A 21,108-nucleotide genomic window follows, 5' to 3' on the forward strand; every position below is an offset into this window, starting at 1 on the left:
GCTTTAGCGTGTATTTCTGTTCTGACAGAGGTGGTGTCTCACAGGAATGGTCTGCAGACAGACCCCTCTCGTCTGTCTTACCTCTGTCATATTAAGGATTAGCCCATAGCATATTGTAAGGTAGGCCTATTATATAATATGTTATAGTGTTGTGTCTGTGAAATTCCTAGGGGGGGAAAATAGAGACTTTAAGATCAGACAAATCAAATTGACTGAACTTGTCATCTTTGTTATTTCCTTTATCTGTTAATTCCAGTGTGTGCAGCCTTTGATTTCGCAGACCTGCCACGAGCCAAAAAAGAAGCGAGTGGAAATTGGAAATGAGAGACAGACACAGACAGTGTCACCGAGGGAGAGAAGGGAAGGGGGGGGGAGTCAGTGACTGCGAAATCCCTGGAGACAGCGAGGGGAGAGAGGGAGAGAGAGAGGGGGGAGACACACCGAGAGAAACAGACAGGAGCAGGCAGACGTCCGTTGGCAGTTTAGTCGCCGGTCACTCGGCTGAAAACACGGAACCGTTGAAACTGACTTCGACCGGACGGAACCGAAGATTCAAACTAGTTTTAGAGACGTTAAAACTGCATTTAACGGCTGTACCGGGACCCAAACGGTACGCCGAATAGTTAGATATATAGATTGATAGTTTGATAGCGAGATAGATTTCGAAGAGAAGAGGAGGGGAAACCGAGCAAGAGGAGGAGGAGAGAACCGAGTCAGGAGGAGAGGAAGAGGGAGAGGAGGCTGGAGAGAAAGAGCAAAGAAGGAGGATATTTTTTCAAGGAGTTTGGTGTAGTCTCCTTCCTCTTCTCCAGCCTTTCTCCTCTCTGTAACTCTTCCTCTTCTGGAGCATTTATGTCTGACTTCAGGAGCCTTTAAATGTTGAACTTGATGGGTGTTTTAAACGCCACCGCCGCCGCCAATGTCTCCTGTACTTGTAACTGCAAGCGCTTCACCTCCCTCCAGAGCATGGAAATCAGTGAGTACAAGTTGGATTTTAGTACTTTTCTCTACGCTGCTTCTTCCTAACTTCGTCTGTTGCTGGTCGTTGTGAAGCTAAAACAACCGACATTGTGGATTAGTAAGTCAGAGGAGGCAGGTTTTTGTGTAATCGGCGCAGGTTTAAACCTTGTGACATTTACAGAAAGCTGAGCATTTGCTCAAAATGATGGTTAAATGTTCAGTTTATGGTACAGTTGGTGTTGGACTGTCACTCTCCACACGCTTTATCTGTCATTTCAATCATGTTTCTTGTATCGGCACAGGTTTAAACCGTCTGTCATATGCAGAAAGGAGAAACATGGTTTAAAAATGATAGTTTACGGAGTTTAAATCGCCAGTTTGTGGGGATTGGCGTTAAGATTGGGATTCGGTGACATGTCTACCCGTTTACATTGCATAATGAGCTCAATTCACTCACCTCGGAACACTTTATGATATCTAAGATGAAGTATTTGACGTTACAGTCCTTTAATTCTCACCACCAAGGCAACTAGCTTATCTTTTTAATGTTTTGGTGAAGTGAGAAGTAAGAATAAGCGGATTTTCATTACTTTTATGCCACTTTATTAGTGTGCAAATGGCTGTTTTGAAGCTAAACAACCAGTATTCTGGATTAACTAGTCAAATGGGGCAGTTTTTCTGTCATTGGGTCAGGTTTAAACTATCTCACATGTACATGAAGGACAGCATTTGCTTAAATTTTGGGCGTCAAATCGTCAGCTGTTTGTATAATGGCCATTTCTGGCTATTGTTTCCTGTTAGATGTGCACTTTTATAAGTTTTTAGAGATTAAATGATGTATATTACACGTTTGACGCAATGAAGTCGTAGTGGTAGAACTTAAGCAGCTATATAATATAAAATATAGGAAAACAGATAAGATAAAGCCTACTTTATTGTCCCTGAGGGGAAATTTGTCTTGAGCAGTAGTGCAACGTACACAGTTAAAACATACTCTGACGTACAAACATCAAGATTAGGAATAAAATACAGAGTCTGTAACACTATATAAAGTGCCTGAGTGCATCAAACATCAAAAAAGTTCGTACAATAAATACTGACACAGTCAGACCACCTATAGAGACATGCAGCCTCAATATAGCCTGTATTAAGAGTTAATAATTTAAATATTCAACAGTCAGCCTTTCTTTGAGATTTTGTGCCTTTTATTCTACCTTACAAGTTGTTGTCTTTGAATAAAAGAGTAATGAAGCAAAAATTAGCTTATCAAGTAGGATTTGATGACATGTATCTACCATTTTGCATCGTAAAATGTGCTTCTTGTGCCATTTTAAGCCACATTACTGTGTCTTTTTGTAATCAAGATGAGCTTTTTAGTGTTCATTTCCTTACCTTACACTTGAAAGACTATAAACTGTTTCAGTGTTAACGTTTTGCCGTTAAGAGCTTGTACCAGCGAAGTTAGTTGGCTTAAAACTTTGATTTTTCGTGAATGTTGAAGCCATTTGTGGGCAAAGTGGCTGATTTTGAACTTGACCCAGCTTCCCGTCACTTCCCCGTCTGTTTTACTACATTTATTAATTTAAGCTTTTTTGTGCTCGGTATAGCTGCCATGTTTTGATTGACATAGTAAATGATGGATTAACGTTAGTTGGGTTCCACAGCCGTTGGCGTTTTGTCTGCCTTTGATCTTAGTTTAACCGGCTTCATTTGCCTTGTCGCCTGAGGGGTTTTTAACGGTAAAACCGCGGCTTAAAGTGCGTTTAAACTGACAGAGAGTATGAGTAGAAGATATAAAAAGCTTGATATTAAAGGTAAAGGTGGATTTGATGGGTGGAAAAGGTGAAGGAGGGGGGAGAGCTGGAAGTTTGTTCGCCGCTTCGTCATTCGAGCAAAGCCAGACGTCTGTCTAGCCGTCTGCCTGCGCGTGCATGAGTGCGCATGCGTTGTAATGTGTGTGGTCGTATACGGGAAATCCCTGTGTTTGTATCTCTGCAAATGTTTAGATATATGAATGAGCGGGCTTTTAATGCCCAGGCAGTAAAACAGTCCCACTTTGGGGTTTGACTCCCACCGGGGAAGCAGGTTTTGTCTACATTCATAATAATGAGAGCTCATTCAGAGAAAAGCCCTGTGTGTGTGTCCAGCTGAAGTCACAAGCAGGGCTGAGTCACACTGGTTCAGAGCTGATGCAAGCAGGGTTCAAGTGCAGGGACTCAAAGTTGCAGAAAATAGTCAATAACAGCCTTTTCTTGTTTCTAGGAGTTCAAAATCTCACCTTTTCTACTTTATCAGAGTTTAAAAGTGCCATAAAAGATGAAGAAAACCTGCAAATGTTAAAGCTTGGATCAATTTCCCACAGAGAAGATGCTCCATTAATCATCTGTTATGGTCAGTTACCTCTATACTTGACATCTATTTACTGAGTCTGTTTACACAGGCTTGAGCTTCTCTGGTGAAAGCCGATCCTGGTTTAGATCACATCCAGGATATGGTAATTATATGCACAGAGAGAAACCCGCAGTCATAACCATGTATACATTACTATCCCAGTGTCTTTTTTTGCACAGGTTTCTCTGCTGTTAGGTAGTATAATGCAAACATGCTCCTCACACACAAAACAAGAGACTTTTAAGCTGATAAAAGCCTCTAGCATGGTGTTAAAAGTGGATTTAAGACTATAATTGTATAAATGAAGTTGATTAGTGTATGGTGGGATTTCTGGTGTTGAAACCTGTCTGATGAGGCTCAAAAGGGAACAAAGAAAGTGACATTTCGTGTGTAGCAATCAGACGGCGGCTGACACCAGCATGAACCCTTCCTACACACGATTCTAGGAACATATTACTCACCAGGTTCTCAATAATGTCTGATTCGTTACTGAAACTGCTATGCCACTTTAGACCATACCATCTCCTACACCATCCAAGGAGTAAAACAGAACATCAAAGGTGGGAAAAAAGCCAGGGGGTCATTGAATCACGCTCCTTGTTTTTCAAGTCTGTAACAAAATTCTACCAAAGAAGTGGGGCCTTAAGAGAGAGTGAGTCACAACAACATCTTAGCCTGTTTGGAGCTAAATATTAGACATGCCTAGCCTGGTCTGATAGAAAATGAATCATTTATATATGTAATTTGTAACTTTGTCTAGTAGGGTTGCAAGATTTTGGCCAAAAATGGCTGTCATGAATATTGCAATCAAAACTGAGATCATGATTTATGTACAGCATATATATATATATATATATATATATATATATATATAAAATAAATTAGATGAAATCACAATATGGCATGCTGTAATTTTCAAATCGCAGAAGGTGCAATATTTTTTTAACCTAAAATTTGTGTCAAAATAGGAGTTTAAAAGGGTTTTTTTTTGCAGCAGAGACAGTATGCATTACATATCATGCAGTCATTCTAGTGGCATATTTTTGGAATAGTGTACAAAAAAAAAATCATATTTTCTTCATTTTTGTATGTTTTCCTGTTAAATGTAAGAATTGTATAAGAATATCATTCCCTTTAATACAACAATTCATATCCAGTTTGCAATATGAATTAAAATCATCACAGTTAGATATTTATTTCAAAATTGTTCTGCTCTAGTGTAATCTAATGTTGTGTTGGTTATAGTATAGAATGGATTATTGTTTGCTTTGGTTAGAAAAAACATGAGATGAGATAAATAACTGCGTGTTAAATTGCAATCACAATACTGGGTAAAAAAAATCTCAATTAGATTATTTTCCCAAATTGTTCAGCCCTAATATATATATAAATATATATATAAACACACTGAAATATGCACTTCCTGGTTGCTTGGAAGCAATCAGAGTCCTCAGTTTAAAACAGGGAGCAATAAACAAAGACAATAACCAATTCTGGGTACAAGGGCTTGAGCTTTTATTGCTGATATGCTGGCATTGAATGACTTGATTTTTACCAGAATGGCATTGAAGGTTAAAATGATGGTCACATGACAAACCTTCCTACTAAAATAAGTGCAGTATTTGTAGAATTTAAATATCTAATCAGCATTCAAGTGCTGCCATGATAAGCCTTTAGTCCCAGGCCTGCAAGAATTTGCAGTATTATACATGGCCAAAAGTATGCAGACACCCAAACATTGCACAAAGCCAAAGTAATAATCTCTGCTGCCAACAGTCTCTGCTCTTCTGTTTTTCAGTCAGAGTTCAGTGCTGGACAGCCGAGTTCTTCTAAACCAAACTGGGCAAACCCCTCCTTATTGACCTGTTTTATCTGCAGACAATGAGAGAAGAAAGAACCTCCTCAAACTGTAGATATGCTTAGAAAGCACATTATTGTGTTACAGAACATACAGGATTATACGCTTTACTGTTTCCCTTCCCTGGTTTTAAGGAGTGCACACACACGCTGACATAAATCCAAACAGACATTTAATGTTATTGCACTGGTTATAAAAATCAATCAGTGAAATACAGGTCAGTGTCTGGGCTTTCAAAAGAGTGTAGATAAGAACGCAGTCAGAGGCATAATTCCTCAGTCTGAGAGCAGACGTGATGTTTAGTCTGGAGGGCAGAGGGAGGGAAACAGACGCACCAAAGAAGAAGACTTTAGAGGCAGAGAGAAGAAGAAGGAGAGAGACAGACGAATAAATCAAAACTTTAGAAACTCGCTGTCAGCAAAGAGAGGAAGAGAAACCACAGGAGAGGGAAGAGAAATTTAAAAAAGAGTTTGGAAACTTAACGCTGCATCGACCTTCATGTAAAAAACAGGATTAAGTTTGAGGTGTTTGAGCTGCTCTGGACACGACGCAGTGGAGTGTGACAGGAAAAGATGAAAGAAGGTATAACTCGGGATAATCCACGTTATACACTCGAGATGTGGTGATCAAAGAACGATGCAGACATCTTAGAGAAGGACGGGATTTCCCTGAACTTTTTACTCCAGGAGATGATAAAAACAAATCCAGAGCTGAGAAAAAGCCTCATTATGTAAGAAACTATAAAGTTCTTGAAAATAGTCGATCCAAAGACTTAGACTGGATTTGTAAGGAAAGATTTCAAGGACATGTTTTAAATGTTTTCAGTTCCAGACACAGTCTCAGTTTCTCATGAGCCCCTTTTATTTTGAGAAACCAAAACTGGACAAAAGAGACTGGAAGAACCTCTGATATGATTGGTCTGGATTTCTGCATTCCAATGGTAAGGTCAGAATTCAAGACCCCCAACAGTCATAACATCAAATGGCGGTAAAATCCCCTTTCCTTTCCATGCTGACCCTCAGTTTGAACTTCAGTACCTTGTCTCGACCACGTCTGCGCACTTAGATGCACTGGTTGCTGCCGTGTGATTGGCTGATTAGATATTTTTGCCTTAACTAGCATCTGAACTGGTGTACCTAATAAAGTGATCTGTGATGATACCTTGGGGCTTCTTGGAAGACTGTGGTGAACCACCTTGGTTTGTATTTTTCACAACACTACTTACAGAACTGAAATAGTTCATTTCACAGTTTTATAAGGGTTAACCTGATCAGAACAAACCTGTTCCTTAAAGACATTTATATCTGACCCTTATCCAGCCATACCTGATTAATGACAGAAACTAAGGGCTGGGCGATATATCGAGTTTACAAGATATATTGATATATTTTTGAACAAGATATGAAGTAAGACAATATAGTTTACGTCAATATAATTTGTTTTACGTTAAAATACTTAAACGTGAGTCGCCATTTCTCCTACTTCTCTTGACTCTGTGTTGCTCTTTGTCCTTCCCCGCCTCCCTTACCCTCCAAAAATTCACAAAACTCAAAAGCCCTCCCCTCCCTTCCCCTCCGAGACCTCACAAAACTCAAGGACCCACCCCGTCCCTCTACAACAACAGAGACAACATGGAGACCGCTAACAAAACGAGTGTAGTTGAAAAGTTTGTGGGTAAGAAGAAAAATAGTGGCTCTATCATTTATAGATGGTTTGGTTTAAATACTTCAGACGATCAGCAAATTAATGTTTTGGTAGAGAGTGCCGAAAACAAGTGGCAACTAAAGGCTCGTGCTTGCTATTAATGCCCACGTCATATGGTTGCGAGTACCGTAATGAACCATATATGTGCACATGCCCACAATTCTCAGCTTTCCAACACCGTTGGAATTTTTCTGATAGGACAAACTTTGACAGAGTTACGGTAATAATACTCCGGACATATAAAACACAGCGCCGGCGCTGGCTCAGTAGGTAAAGGGTTAAGGGCATTATCATTTTTATGTCACACATTTTGATTCAGAAGAAAATACATAAAACACAAAACAGAGGATTTTTGTTAACCATTATAAAATTATTGACACTTGAATGTTTGCATAATGTGCATAAAATCTCTGCCACTGCAGAAAATTGATTTATTGAACTGGTATTTTGACACATTTCAAGTTAAAGAAATATTGCTACTTCTGTGATTTGAAAATTGCAGCTGGCCATGTTGCCATTTAATCTAATTTGCGATTCATTGTCCAGCCCTACTATTGATCACCTCTACGCAGGACCATCGGTTAAACTGTGGTAAAAAGCACTTTGTTGTAAAGCATAGTAATTGTACTCAGTGTTAGCAGAAATATTCTGATGGTGATTGCAGCATGCAGGTCCACCTAGTTGTCAATAGCCATCATTTCTAAACCCGCATTCCTCACTTCCTGATGTTTGCTTTCATTGAGATTGCATGACTGAAAACAATCTGTTTCATGGGTTGGTAAAAAAATTGTAAAGAAGACCCTGCAATGGAGAGAAAAATGAGTCGTTTAATGCCTTAAATCTGTAATGCAGCACTCCTGTTCTAGAGGCAAAAGTCTGTTTACATGGTAAAACACTGAGGCAGTAATATAATATCAGTGTGAACAGACGGCTAGAGTTGGACTCCTGTGTGTACACCTGCACCATGACAGCTGCGGTTAAACTTTGTTTAGTCACTACATTAAAGTAAACTCAGACTCATAAAGGAGCTGCAGAGACCCTGACTCACTGCAAACATGCTCATTGTTTCTCATCTGGATCTATGGGGCTGTAATTGTAGGGTTCCATGGAGCTGTTCCACCCTCATAGAGGAGAGAGCACATGTAAAAACACATCTGTTCTGAGCAGCAGACACAGCTAGTCAAAGCACATGACATCAGCATTACTCACAGGCTGGCCATGCATGCTGGAGTGTGTGTGTGTGTGGGTGTGTGTGTGTGTGTGTTTAGTGAAGTCATCGCTGCTATCAGTTTGTTAGAATCATTTCCTACCAGCAGCTTGTTTCCTCGTAGGTTTCTTGCTGCATGTCTGGCTGTGGAAACACAAACACCTCCACAGTCTGCGTCTGCAGCCAACAGAAATGTTCCTGCGGCGTTCGTCTGAGCGTGTGTCTGAGTGTGTGTTTCTGAGTGTTAGTTCAGCTGGAGGGTATGGTGGTATTTTTCTTTGTAATTGAATTCAAGGAAAGATTGTTCCTCATGAGTGGACAGGATGTGATTGCAGTTCCGAGAAAAGAAATGACTCGATGACTATGGCGGTTTTGGTTCGACAAACTTCAAAGTTACTCTTAAGATAAGAGTTTGATCTCTGTGAAACCTGCACACCTGAGGGTTTACAGGTAGATTATTGGTCAAAGATAGGTCTACTGTGGGGTGCAGATGGCCTAGTGGTAAGGCCACGCCCCACTTATGCAGGTGGCCGGGTTCAAGTCTGGCCTGTGGCTCTTTCACCACGTCATCCCCCTCTCGCTCATCCCTGTTTCTGGCTGTAGCCCCAAAATAAATAGAAAATAGACAGGTATACTGAAAAGAGGACTTGATTGGCTGATTTCAGGGTCTACAGTAAAGGCCTTTACACTGATTTTTCTGCATGAAAACTTTAAACACCATGCTGTGCCAGTTTTGTCAGTTTTGACTGTGCTACATCATACTTTAAGACCAAGAAAGACTTGATGAGAAGAAGCACTCTCTCTCTAACCTGCATTTAAGTGATTGGTGCAGTGCCTTGATGCATGAACAAATAACTGAAATATATGAAGGGCTCTGTCAGGACAGGTCTGGGCTCCTGGTGGCCATTCTTCGGGCCCATGCTCCATCTAGGTATCCTCCCAGCTGACCCCTACATGGCCAGCCCACTGGGTCCTGGATTCCCAGTACGTAATGAGCTGGATGAAACCTCGGAAGGCGCACCAGGTGCCCGCAAAGCGCAGCTGCTACCAAGCAGTGATTCCCATTCTCGCTCTCCTGAGTACGTCAGCATCAGACACACCATCCTGCCAATGACACCCAAAGGTGCGCCACAGAGAAGTTGTCTCAAAGGGTCCAGTTGGCGCCTCTGGCCATCAGTCAGGATAAGAGAATTTTGACTCAAACTGATCGCCACATCCATTTCCTGTTTATCAGGAAAGGTCACGATTACTCAGTAAAGGAGTTGGCAGCATAGACAATGTCATGCACTTGAAGCTCAGCTCACAAAAGCATCAAAGGAGGGTTCAGTTTTACAAAGTATCACTCTTGACTTCCCTCGTGTCATTCTGTCATCGTCATGTGTCACTAAAACACTCGCCACATCCTGTTTCAAAGCTGCACCTCTCATGTGACAGACTGATGATGCTCGCCGATAACTGGGAAAGAAATCACTTCCACCTTTGTCAGAAAAACATCATGAGGCAAACATGGTGTACATGCAGCCTTGTCTTATAAAACTCAGTGTGGTCGCCTGAAGCAACTCCACATTTAAAAGAGCTGGCTGTAGGAAGTGTCCTCTCAATGTAGCTCAACACTGGAATAAAAGAAACAGAGCTATCCAGGCTCCTGTTTGAGCTGTGGTGGGGTTTTGTTTGTTTCCTAGCCTTGAGTTTTAAAGGCTATGGATAATATTTTGCAGCAGAGCCATGAGACATGCCAGAGTAACAGCGTGCAACAAATGAAAGTGATCATAACAGGCTAAAAATAAAGTTTTTAATGCAATGGAGCAAAAATTTAGATGATCACAAAAAAAAATAATTTTGAGCCCTTTTCTGAGGTAGAAAACTCTCCTTTTAGATAGTTTTTACATAGTTAGCTCTTTAGTTAGCAGTCTTTAGAGCACAGGTGTCAAACTTAAGGCCCGGGGGGCAAATCTGGCCCCTGGAACAGTTAAATCTGGCCCGCAAGATGATCTCATCTTTCTGTTCTAACAAGCCCATCAGTCTGAGGTCTGCAGATTTCCTCAAGTATAAAAATGTGAACTTATCCTGATGGTTTAAGATCTCCTTGTTAAGTCACAAAGTCTGAAAAAGTAAGGAGTAAAAATATTTAGATAAGAAGACAGGAGTGTGGGAAAAGAAATTAATTCATGTTTTAATTTCACATTTTCAATTTAGTGTCTCCCAATTAGGACTCAAACTTAGGATTCTGACTTTTTATTTCATACTTTGAGCATTTCAACTCAGAATTTTCACTTCTAATATATTATATTTTGAGCTTTAAGATTCATAATTCAAATTTTTAAGTGATATTTTAACCCTTTTAACCAATTATTTTGACTTTGACTTCATAATCCCATAGATTGACCTATTAAACTCATATTTTAAATTTTTGAATTATATTTTGACTTTTGATTTCATGATTACAAAGTTTGTTTCATATTTGGACCTTTTAAACTCATGATTTTGACTTTCTTTGTAATATATTTGCCATTAAAAAAACATTATTTTTCTATTTAAATTTCATGTTCGAGCTTCTTTAACTAATAAATTTACTTTTCTCAGATTTTGAGCCTTTAAACTTATCTTTTTAACTTTTTAAATGTCAAAATCGTTTATCATCGGTGCATTTTTTTTCCCTTTTTCCCTAGACCCCTGGTCTAGAGGGCTTGTAGGATTTAATCAGACTAAAACATGGAGATTTTTGAGCAGGTCATGTTCAAGGAGGAGGCTGGGGTGGAGGAGGTGAAGCTTTAGTCTATAAAGGAGGAGGCTGGGGTGGAGGAGGTGGAGCTTTAGTCTATAACGGAGGAGGCTGGGGTGGAGGAGGTGAAGCTTTAGTCTATAAAGGAGGAGGCTGGGGTGGAGGAGATGGAGCTTTAGTCTATAAAGGAGGAGGCTGGGGTGGAGGAGGTGAAGCTTTAGTCTATAAAGGAGGCTGAGGTGGAGGAGGTGAGGCTTTAGTCTATAACGGAGGAGGCTGGGGTGGAGGAGGTGAGGCTTTAGTCTATAACGGAGGAGGCTGGGGTGGAGGAGGTGAGGCTTTAGTCTATAAAGGAGGAGGCTGGGGTGGAGGAGGTGAGGCTTTAGTCTATAAAGGAGGAGGCTGGGGTGGAGGAGGTGAAGCTTTAGTCTATAACGGAGGAGGCTGGGGTGGAGGAGGTGAGGCTTTAGTCTATAAAGGAGGAGGCTGGGGTGGAGGAGGTGAAGCTTTAGTCTATGAAGGAGGAGGCTGGGTGGAGGAGGTGAAGCTTTAGTCTATAAAGGAGGAGGCTGGGGTGGAGGAGGTGAAGCTTTAGTCTATAACGGAGGAGGCTTGGGTGGAGGAGGTGAGGCTTTAGTCTATAAAGGAGGAGGCTGGGGTGGAGGAGGTGAAGCTTTAGTCTATGAAGGAGGAGGCTGGGGTGGAGGAGGTGAAGCTTTAGTCTATAAAGGAGGAGGCTGGGGTGGAGGAGGTGAAGCTTTAGTCTATGAAGGAGGAGGCTGGGGTGGAGGAGGTGAAGCTTTAGTCTATGAAGGAGGAGGCTGGGGTGGAGGAGGTGAAGCTTTAGTCTATGAAGGAGGAGGCTGGGGTGGAGGAGGTGGAGCTTTAGTCTATGAAGGAGGAGGCTGGGGTGGAGGAGGTGAAGCTTTAGTCTATGAAGGAGGAGGCTGGGGTGGAGGAGGTGAAGCTTTAGTCTATGAAGGAGGAGGCTGGGGTGGAGGAGGTGAAGCTTTGCCAGCAGCAGTGTGGTACATCAGCATTACTGGAGCAGGAATTAGTGAGAAGTACATCATATTTAGATACACAGATGTGTCGAGAGAGAGCTGTGATTGGCCGTGGGAGTTGGGAGGTGGGAAATGGGATCAGCTGGCTGTCAGCTGATCACGGCGGGCGTATGACTACCATAGTCATAATTGTAAGGTGAAATGGATCGTTTTATAAGTTAGATGGCATGAAGCTACATTTGCCCAATATCCTGGCTTTTGATATAATCAGAAAAGTTTAAGCCGATATCTGCACATACCGATAAAATCTCTTAATGTAATGTTAGAAAAGACTGTGGATGGCTCTGATTGAACTTTGGGAGAAGGGGTCATGACAGGATGAGAAAATTCCCCTTTTTAGAGCAGAGGACCAGCTGCAGATGACTAATGAGACAAATATGATGAAAAAGAAGAATTCAGACTGTAGCCTCAGCTGTTCTCAGGATAATGCTGCTTACAAACTCCATTGTTAAAGCACCAACATGAGGTCAGAATAAGCCAGGCTGTGGGTTTGAGGCTTTCTGCCACTTTCTGTTTGCACAGTGAGACTTAAAGAGGAGTAACATGATACTGAGTTAGAAGAATAGAGACAGCCAGAGCTCCGGTGTCGCTGACTAACCCTATGAAAGTGAAATATGGATGATATTATGTCATATTTTCAAACATGGCCGACTGTTGTTAGGCAGTGTTTTCCTTTCTGGTCTCCATGTTTTAGTCTCATTGATTCTTTTCTCTCTTTCCTTCTGTCTCTCTCGCTCGGTCTCTTTCTCTCTCACTCAGTGAATCATGGAAATTAAATGATTGAGTCTGTTCTGGCTGGCCTCCTAGACTTATTATGTAAACCTCTCTGTCTGGCTGTCTCACTGTGCTCTCTGTGAGTGTGCACATGTGTTAGTCTGGGTTTGTCTATTCATTTCCTGCCTGTGCCACTGTTTAGTCAGATAGATTTGTAGAATAACATCAAAATTGTCTCTTTTCTAATGCAGTAAAGAAGCGGCGGGGATATTATGTGAGTTTACAGAAGCCTGTGAGGATCAAACTCTGCCTTTTGTGTTTTTCTCCTCTCTGATTGACAGCTGGCGTCGTCCCAGACAGAAACACTTAAATCCTCGTGTACAATAAACACTTACTAATTTGTCTCGGCAGAAATGATTTTTCCAAAGAAAGTTGAGTCAGCTGCAGCCGCTCGGTCTGCCGGTTCCTCCTGACACATGAGACTGGGAGCTCTGGGAGCTCTGGGAGCGTCCCAGCTCAGAATTCAACGTTTATGATGAACATTTCCTGTTTGGCTGTCTCTGTGTTGATGACAGCTTGTCTTTACTTGCTCTTCTTCCTTTTCCTCCCTTCTCTACTTCATTATTAAGTTTTAAAGTGGGCGGAGCTATTTCATCATTGCCAGGGGCAAAGTTTCTCCTCTAACGCTGCTGCAAATAATACCTCTGATAGATTCTGATTTCTAGACCTAGACCAACAAGGCCTTCATTTTTAATCGGCCACAACATCAGGATAAGTCAGAGAACTGTGACACAAATTTAAAGTAAAACTCCCAGAAACAAAACTTGAACTAAAAGTCAACGAAGCTCTTCCAAACATGCTTGTTTGGTCCTCTTTGACATGTCACATGTTTAGGTGGATGCAAAAGAGGCAAACAGGTGTCCTGATGTTTGAAAAGAAAGCAGCAAAGGGCCTTTTTAGATGGTTTTATGGCGAATAACCATGTAAGCAGACAAACCTGTCGAAGTGCTCCAGCTGAGAAGCTCTGCTTTAGAGGCCTATGATCCACGCACAGAGGCTCTTATTGTGAAAATTAGAGCTTCTTTTTGAAGTTCTGTTTCAGATTCATAGTTTGCCAGCATCTTCTCTCATGTTCGACCACAGAAATGGGTGACTTCTTCTGCTCTGTAAAAACCTGTATTTGAGTCAGTAATGTTAGACACAAACCAACATATTCAATATCTGCATGCCAGGTTATTCTTGCACAGGGTTGATGTTTTAACGTGGCTAATAATGTTAGAAGGATGCATCCTTAGATACCAATAAAGACCCAACTATATCTAAACCTGCAATAAAAAGTCCTAAACCCTTCCTTCCTTCCTTTCTTTCTTCCCTCTTACTTTCCTTCCCTCTTTCCTTCCTTCCTTCCTTTCTTCCCTCTTTCTTTTCTTTCTTCCTTCTTTCTTTCCTGCCTTCCTTCCGTCCTCTCTTCGCTCTTTCCTTCCTTCCTTCCCTTCTTCCCTTCCTCCCTTTCTTACTTTCTACCCTCTTTATTTTTCTTTCTGCCTTCTTTCCTTTCTTCCTTCCTTTCTTCCTACCTTCCTTCTCTCCTTCCTTCCTTTCTTCCTTTTTTCCTTCCATCCTTTTTTCGTTGGTTCCTTCTTTCCTTCCTTCCTCCTTTCCTTCTTTTTCATTCCTTCCTTTATTCCTTCCTTTTTTCCTTCCTTCCTTTCTTCCCTCTTTCCTTCCTTCCTTCTTTCCTTCCTTTTTCATTCCTTCCTTCTTTCCTTCCTTTTTTCATTCCTTCCTTCTTTCTTTCCTTCCCTCTTTCCTTCCTTCCTTTCCTTTTTCCTTCCTTCTTTCCTTTCTTTCCTTCCTTCTTTTCTTTTCCTCTGTCCTTTCTTCCTTCTTTCCTTCCTTTTTTCATTCCTTCCTTCTTTTGTTCCTTCCTTTTTTCGTTCGTTCCTTCCCTCTTTCCTTCTTTCCTTTCTTCCCTCTTTCCTTCCCTCCTTCCTTCCTTCCTTTCCTCTTTCCTTCTTTCCTTCTCTCCTTTCTTTTTCCATTTCTTCCTTCCTTCCCTCTTTCCTTCCTTCCTTCCTTCTTTCTTTCCGTTCTTCCTTCCTTCCATCTTTCCTTCCTCCCCCTCTCAGCTGTTCTTTGTTTCGGGTTCTAGACATGAATGAGGCCAGAGAACAGTCCTCGCCGACGCCGCGCCCTCATCATGCATATATGTAGATGCGTGCAGCATGTGCGTCTGGGGGTCGGGGTCATCATCACTTTGGGGGGGTTGTGTGCTTGTTTATGTATGTGTAGTGCTCTCTGCATATAATCTGCATACACAACCGTGTTCAGCTGAGGCCCTCGCAGCCTGTTGGACACATATTGTCCCATTAATTAGTCTGAAGTTGGAGCGGGTCGTGTGTGTCTGTCTAGCGCTGTGAATAAATCCATACAGAGAGCGTCTGAGGATCGAGAGGCTGTGCTATAAATAAAGCCAATGACTGTCTGCTGATATATGCATCGAGTGTCATGAGGCAATGCAGAAAAGATCGTCTCTTGTTTTTCATTAATTAGTCTGAGACGGGAAAAAACCCAATGAGGCTGTCTGCTCCTCTAAATACTCCAATTGTCGTCTGCTAAAGTCATTCCAAACAACCTGTGTCTTGTTTTTCATTAATTAGTCTGGACCGGAGGGACTGGAGTTGGATTGTCTGGTTTCTAAATGTTCACATGAACGTGTGATTACATGCAACAGTAAACTTTAAATTGAACGGTCCTCTCTGTGTGTACCCGTGTCACCTGCTGATGAGCGATTGTAGCTGTCGGGTTGTTTGAAGAAATGAGAAGTCCTTTTTTAACGTTTAAAACCTGGCTTTATGAGGCTTGAAGCTACATTTAGATCAGATTATAGCTGAACCAATCAGATAATCAAACATCCCCACAGAGAAAAGACCTTTTTGTGAAAGAGCGCGATGCTTTAAACTACAGAAATCTGCTCTTTTGCTTTTTTGGAAGCCACCACCCTCTGCTGACAAAAACAGACATTCTGTTGGGCCTGACTCTGTAATGTATGACTGTTGACTCTGGGCTTTAAATGTTTAATTACAACCCCAACAGCATACTTGCAATTAGAAATTACACAAACAAGCAGAGGTAGACTAAGGCTATTAGAAGAACCGGATGCCCACCAAAGGTCTCTGAGTGATGATATATCATATCTATCTATCTATCTATCTATAGATATAGCTATATCTGTATTTCTATATCTATATCTATAGATAGATATTTATATTGTATTATAGAGAGAGAGGGAGGGAGGGGAAGCCAGAGAAACATAGCTAGCTTAAAATTGATAGTTTGAAATCTACAGCCTCAAATTTCTTAGAAAGTCTTAAACCTTTCATTGCACTTAAAATCAGACGTGCTTGGATTTTAAAACACTGTCAGTGTCTAGTTAGAGGTATTTATAAACGTGTTTGAGGAAGAGGAAGACGGGGACATGCAAGTTCAAGGAAATTTGGTGTAATGATGAAAACTGCAGGAAGTAACTGGGAGGTAAACAACACATGAGGAGACTTGATGCTGACAGTCAAAGCTGTTCAGACTGTCAGGAGAGCTCAGATATGACACTGTGCAAAAAATGAAATGATTTTTCTTTTTTTTAGACCTTTAAAAGTCGTACATCTGTATTTAAAGAGTGCAGCCCTGCATGTGCTCTGAGAATGTGCAGTTTTGTTGTACTGCTGTGACTCTGCTGGTTTTAACTGTGAGTGTTTGGAGTGTGTGTGCGTCTGTTCAGCCGTTATCATCATGTCTTTGGGCTGTGGCTCAGTGGATGCATAGGAGAGGCTAATTTATCTCAAACTAATGAGACAGGTTTGTAACGTTCCAAACTCTTGAAGCTCACATGAAGATGAAAAGTTATTTAGCTATTTACGTATTTGTTTGGATGCACACCTGAGACACAACTCAGGTATGGAGGCTCTCTGAGGCTAGAGCTAAACATCCACAACAATTAGGGCGGATTTTGAAAAAAATGTCTGATTGCCGTTGTTTTGACCACGGCCAGGCAGTTAATTACGAATTGGAATAAATCGCAATATGACCTGCTGCAACTTTCAGTCACAGACAGGGCAATGTTTCCTGAACCTGAAATGTATCAAAAGGCCATTATGCAGACATTCAAGTGTCTTTTTATTAGATTAGTTTACAAAATCCTACATTTGCTGTTCACATAGATCATTTTCTTAATCAAAATGAGAACAACATAAAAATGATCGTTCCTTTCAGTGTAACAGCTGATATCAAATTTGCTATATGAGCCACATTTAGATTTTTTTTCAAATCTTTCATACCAAGTTTAATTGATCTAATACTGATCTGGTTATAATTTAGAACGATTTAGTGCTTGTGTTTGCTAAACGATGCATAAGATGAGGAACCTAAAAATAATCACACATTAAATCACAATCGCAATATTGGAAAAAAAACTTTATTTGATTATTTTCTCAAATCCTTCAGCTCTAGTTTTGATTATGTTGGAAATGCAAAGTGAGTTTTTGCGTGTCTAACTAGAAAAATACATACAAAAATAAGAACAGTAGATTTTGTTTTGCAAATATTCCATAAAAACTGATTTTGCAACGTTTGCATGATGTTGAGAGCAAAACCTCTCTGCTGCTGACGGCGCTGTGGAACCGCTGTTCTGATTCACATTTCAGGTCAAAAGCATGTCAGACCTTCTACAGTTTGGGACTTGTAGGTGGAAATCTTAAGATTTAAATCGAATTTTGGATGACTTGCCCTGCCTTAATGGCAGACTGAGTGCTTTGTCACCATCTGTAGTGAATATAATATTCAGGATGTAGAATCTTCCATCAGGTTGTAGTTTTCTTCTGTCTTCTTGCTGCATCTCTCTTTTCTCTGTCCTCCATCTCTTAGACGGGCGACCTGCTTCTGTTTAGCTGGATCCTGGTGTGTGAACTGTGCTGTAAAGTCATATTGAAACAGCTGAGTGAGGTAATAGGATGAATTCTCCCTACTGTTAGATTCAAGCACTGATGTTGGTGTTTGTTGAATGTGCTGGTTTTAAATGCAGCTTAATAATCCCGATCCAAAGGCTGGTTAAAAGCCTCACAATCTCATTCTCACATTTTGTGTCAGTAATAATTTTGTGAAAAGCTGACCTTCAGTAGCGGTTCAACCATAACTGAGCTAAAGTCGGTATTTCTGACAAACATTTGACAGCATGAGGGTGAAAAGTCTTTGGAGTTTAGAGAACAACCTGGTCATCTTGTTCCAGACATTATTGCTAGTTTTGTTGCTGCTGGCTGAGGCGATCTATCCGTGCAACTACAAAACTCTGAAAAACATCTGAAGTGTTTTTATTGGTTTGGACGGAAATGTGCTTTAAAACAGAAACGTGTATTTTAATCATTTCTAAACATGCTTGTTCTTATGTAAAGTGATTAAAATCCTTTAACAGACCTACTAGTGAACACGCATGTGCATGGCGTGTAATTGTGATTACAGATTCAGATATATTCAGATGTATGTATGTAAATTGTGTTTTTGCATATGAAACCATTTCTGGGCCACATCTGCGGGGTGGGGGGTTTGGGTGAGGCAGTCTGGGTGTCTGGGAGGGCAGAGGTCAAGGGTCAGGTCATGAGGAGGCAGGGGGTGGGGGGGGGGGGGGGGGTGGAAGGTTCATTGTCACAGCAGAGGGGCTGCTTTGTTGTTTCAGGGTTTGTTTGTGTTATCTAGATATTTTACTACAGTTTAGATGTAAAGAACAGAGATGTATTTTTTTTTTATCATTTAGAGCTGATTCTGTTATTTTAAACACCAAAGATGTCTGAGTTTACTGAATATTGATTTTATTGATCATTTTTCTGTGGTTTGGTTAATTTTATAGATTTCTGATCTAATGAGGTGTGTGTATGGACATTTTATGAAGTGATGCTGATTATCAGTTAACAGAGGTCAGAGGTCAGATATAATCACTACATAATCCTGCAGTAAATACACTGTACACCATCTCTGTAATGTTGTCAATACGACAATAGTAGAAGATGCTGCACGCCTTAAAACCACCAAACTCTGTTATTCTCATCATCAATGGTGCTGAAAAGTACCAAGGCTAACAAAAAGCCCTACAGAACTTCAGTTTTAGCACCAGCAAAAGTAATAATAATAATAATAATAACTTTATTTATATAGCACCTTTAAAAACAGATGTTTACAAAGTGTTTTAACAGACTGACATGCATGCAGTAACACACGTGTTGTTTCTGCATGCAGGAGTTTCACTAGAATTTGGCCCCAAACTGCCTAAAAACTTTGTTTGCTTGTAATTACACGTGCAAATGTATTTACAAATAGGAATGTGGGAAAATAAATTAATTTGGGTTTTAATTTCATATTTTCAATTTAGCATCTCACAATCAGGACTCAAACTTAGGATTCTTACTTTTAATTTCATACTTTGAGCAACTCATAATTTTGACTTAATTTTTAAGTGATATTTTGACCAATTTTTTTTACCAACTATTTTGTATTTTATCTCATATTTTCAACTCCAAACTTTGATTTCATAATCCCATAGTTTGACCTTTTAGACTCACAATTTAAAATTTGTATCATATTTTGACTTTTAATTTCTTGACTACAAAATTTATTTCATATTTTGACCTTTAAAGTCATAGTTTTGACTTCTTTCTGATATATTTTCTAGGGGTGCACCGATTGCAATTTTCTGGCCGATCACTGATCTTTAAAAAGCCTGACCTGCCAATTCTGATATTTTTTTTTTTATAACTGACAGCATACACCTTCAGTGTTCTGATATATTTTATTAAAAAAAATTGAAAAATACCCGTGAAACAATACAAACTTGTTGTTTTAACTGCACATGAGGTAGTTCTCTCAAATATAAATGAAAAGTTTAGAGCATTGCTGTTCAAACTACTAAATTATATCAGTTCCTTTAGTCTTTCATTTTTCACATTTTAGTAGGTAGAGGCAGATAAGATTGGTGGATAAGATGGGTTTCATATGTAAGTATTGGCCGATCACCTGTCCCCTAAAATTAAGGAAATCAGCGCACCCCTAATATTTGCCTTTAAAAAAACATTATTTTTCAATTTCAGTTTCATATTTTGACCTTTTTGAACTAATAAATGTACTTTTCTCAGATTGTGAGCCTTCAAACTTTTGTTTTTGACTTTTTTAATGTCAAAATCGTTTATCATCAGTGCTCTGTTTTTTTTTCATATTTTATTCCTGGTGAAATGAGGTTGACAGTTTATGGTTAAAAAGGTGACCCTGTTAGGCCCTCAGGTTAGTCCTGAATCCAGGATCCGGCCCCTGCTGTGATTGAGTTTGACACCCCTGGTCTAATCACTTAAATACATAAAAGTGTGCATTTGTTTTAAAGTAGTAACAATCCTTTTATTCATCCATAGGGGGCGCCCCCTCTAAGGAGTCAGCCATCTTGGATGTTTGTGTGTTTTTACAGAAAGGAAAAATCTAACGTTCCCACATTTTACACACTGCACCTTTAATTCAGTGTTGAAACAGCAGAATTAAAGTTAATTAGCTGATAGATGCTTATATGATGATGTGTTTATGGTCAGTTCGGTAAAAATGACTGTTAGGCATCTGTAAATAAAACGTCACCGTGTGTTCAGATCTCACATCAAGAAAACAGAAACTTAAAGCTGCAAACATGAGAAATGTCTGTTATTTTAACCAACAAACAAATATATAACTGAACTGATATCCTCCAACCACCAAAAGTACTGATAGTACCAATCAGGACTCAGATTCAGAAGAGGGTACAGGCATCAGTACTGGGTGACTGGTCCCTCCTTCCCTGCAGGATTCTCTATGAAGCGTTGTTTTAAGCTTTGCAGCCTAGACTCTGTTTTCTTTGGCATAACTCAGAGAAATGATGAAGTCAGTGAAGTGCCGTCTAAAACTCCGTTTCAGTGGTGATGTGAAAGTGATAATATTGTTTCATTTTTCATTTTTGTCTCCATATTCTGACATCAGGCTGTCTCTGATACCGTTCTGACAGAAATCCTGCAGAAACACCCCAGACGTCACTCCATCAGCTGGTCCCATCATGAATGAGACAGGGTCTAGACAAACACCTCAGTCTACAAACCCCACAACAACACGCACACACACTCTCAACCCCCTACACGACACAAACACACATGACACAGACGCTCCTGACCGTGGGCTTGACCCCTGCAGACATCTATAGGTGGGACTGTCTGCCTGTGTTTGCCCTCTGGCCCAGAGGAAACAGCTGGGACCACGTCATTAGCATCCACAGACTCACGCCGTGACCCCGCCCCCCTGCTTACATCACTCAGAATGATCATTAGACATTTAAATATTCAAACACAGCCAAACCATTCTCATTATAAAAGCTCTGACGCACAAACCACGCTCTGACCCAGCCTATCAGAAACACACAAACACACCACAGCAGTGTCTA

General features: G+C 40.5%; 1 protein-coding gene across 2 annotated transcripts in view; it reads left to right on the plus strand.

Moving 5' to 3' along the window:
- Window positions 1-458: 458 nt before the first annotated feature.
- The window catches only part of pmepa1 (prostate transmembrane protein, androgen induced 1), a 73,741-nt gene continuing 53,091 nt past the window's right edge, over window positions 459-21,108 (plus strand). For both annotated transcript variants that reach the window (XM_041779915.1, XM_041779922.1), the window contains exon 1: window positions 459-976. In XM_041779915.1, the coding sequence (XP_041635849.1) occupies window positions 877-976 (100 nt within the window). In that variant the 5' untranslated portion in view covers window positions 459-876. The remainder of the gene's footprint in view (window positions 977-21,108) is intronic.

The sequence above is a fragment of the Cheilinus undulatus genome, linkage group 3 (assembly GCF_018320785.1).
Source record: "Cheilinus undulatus linkage group 3, ASM1832078v1, whole genome shotgun sequence".
NCBI classification, from domain to species: Eukaryota; Metazoa; Chordata; class Actinopteri; order Labriformes; family Labridae; genus Cheilinus; species Cheilinus undulatus.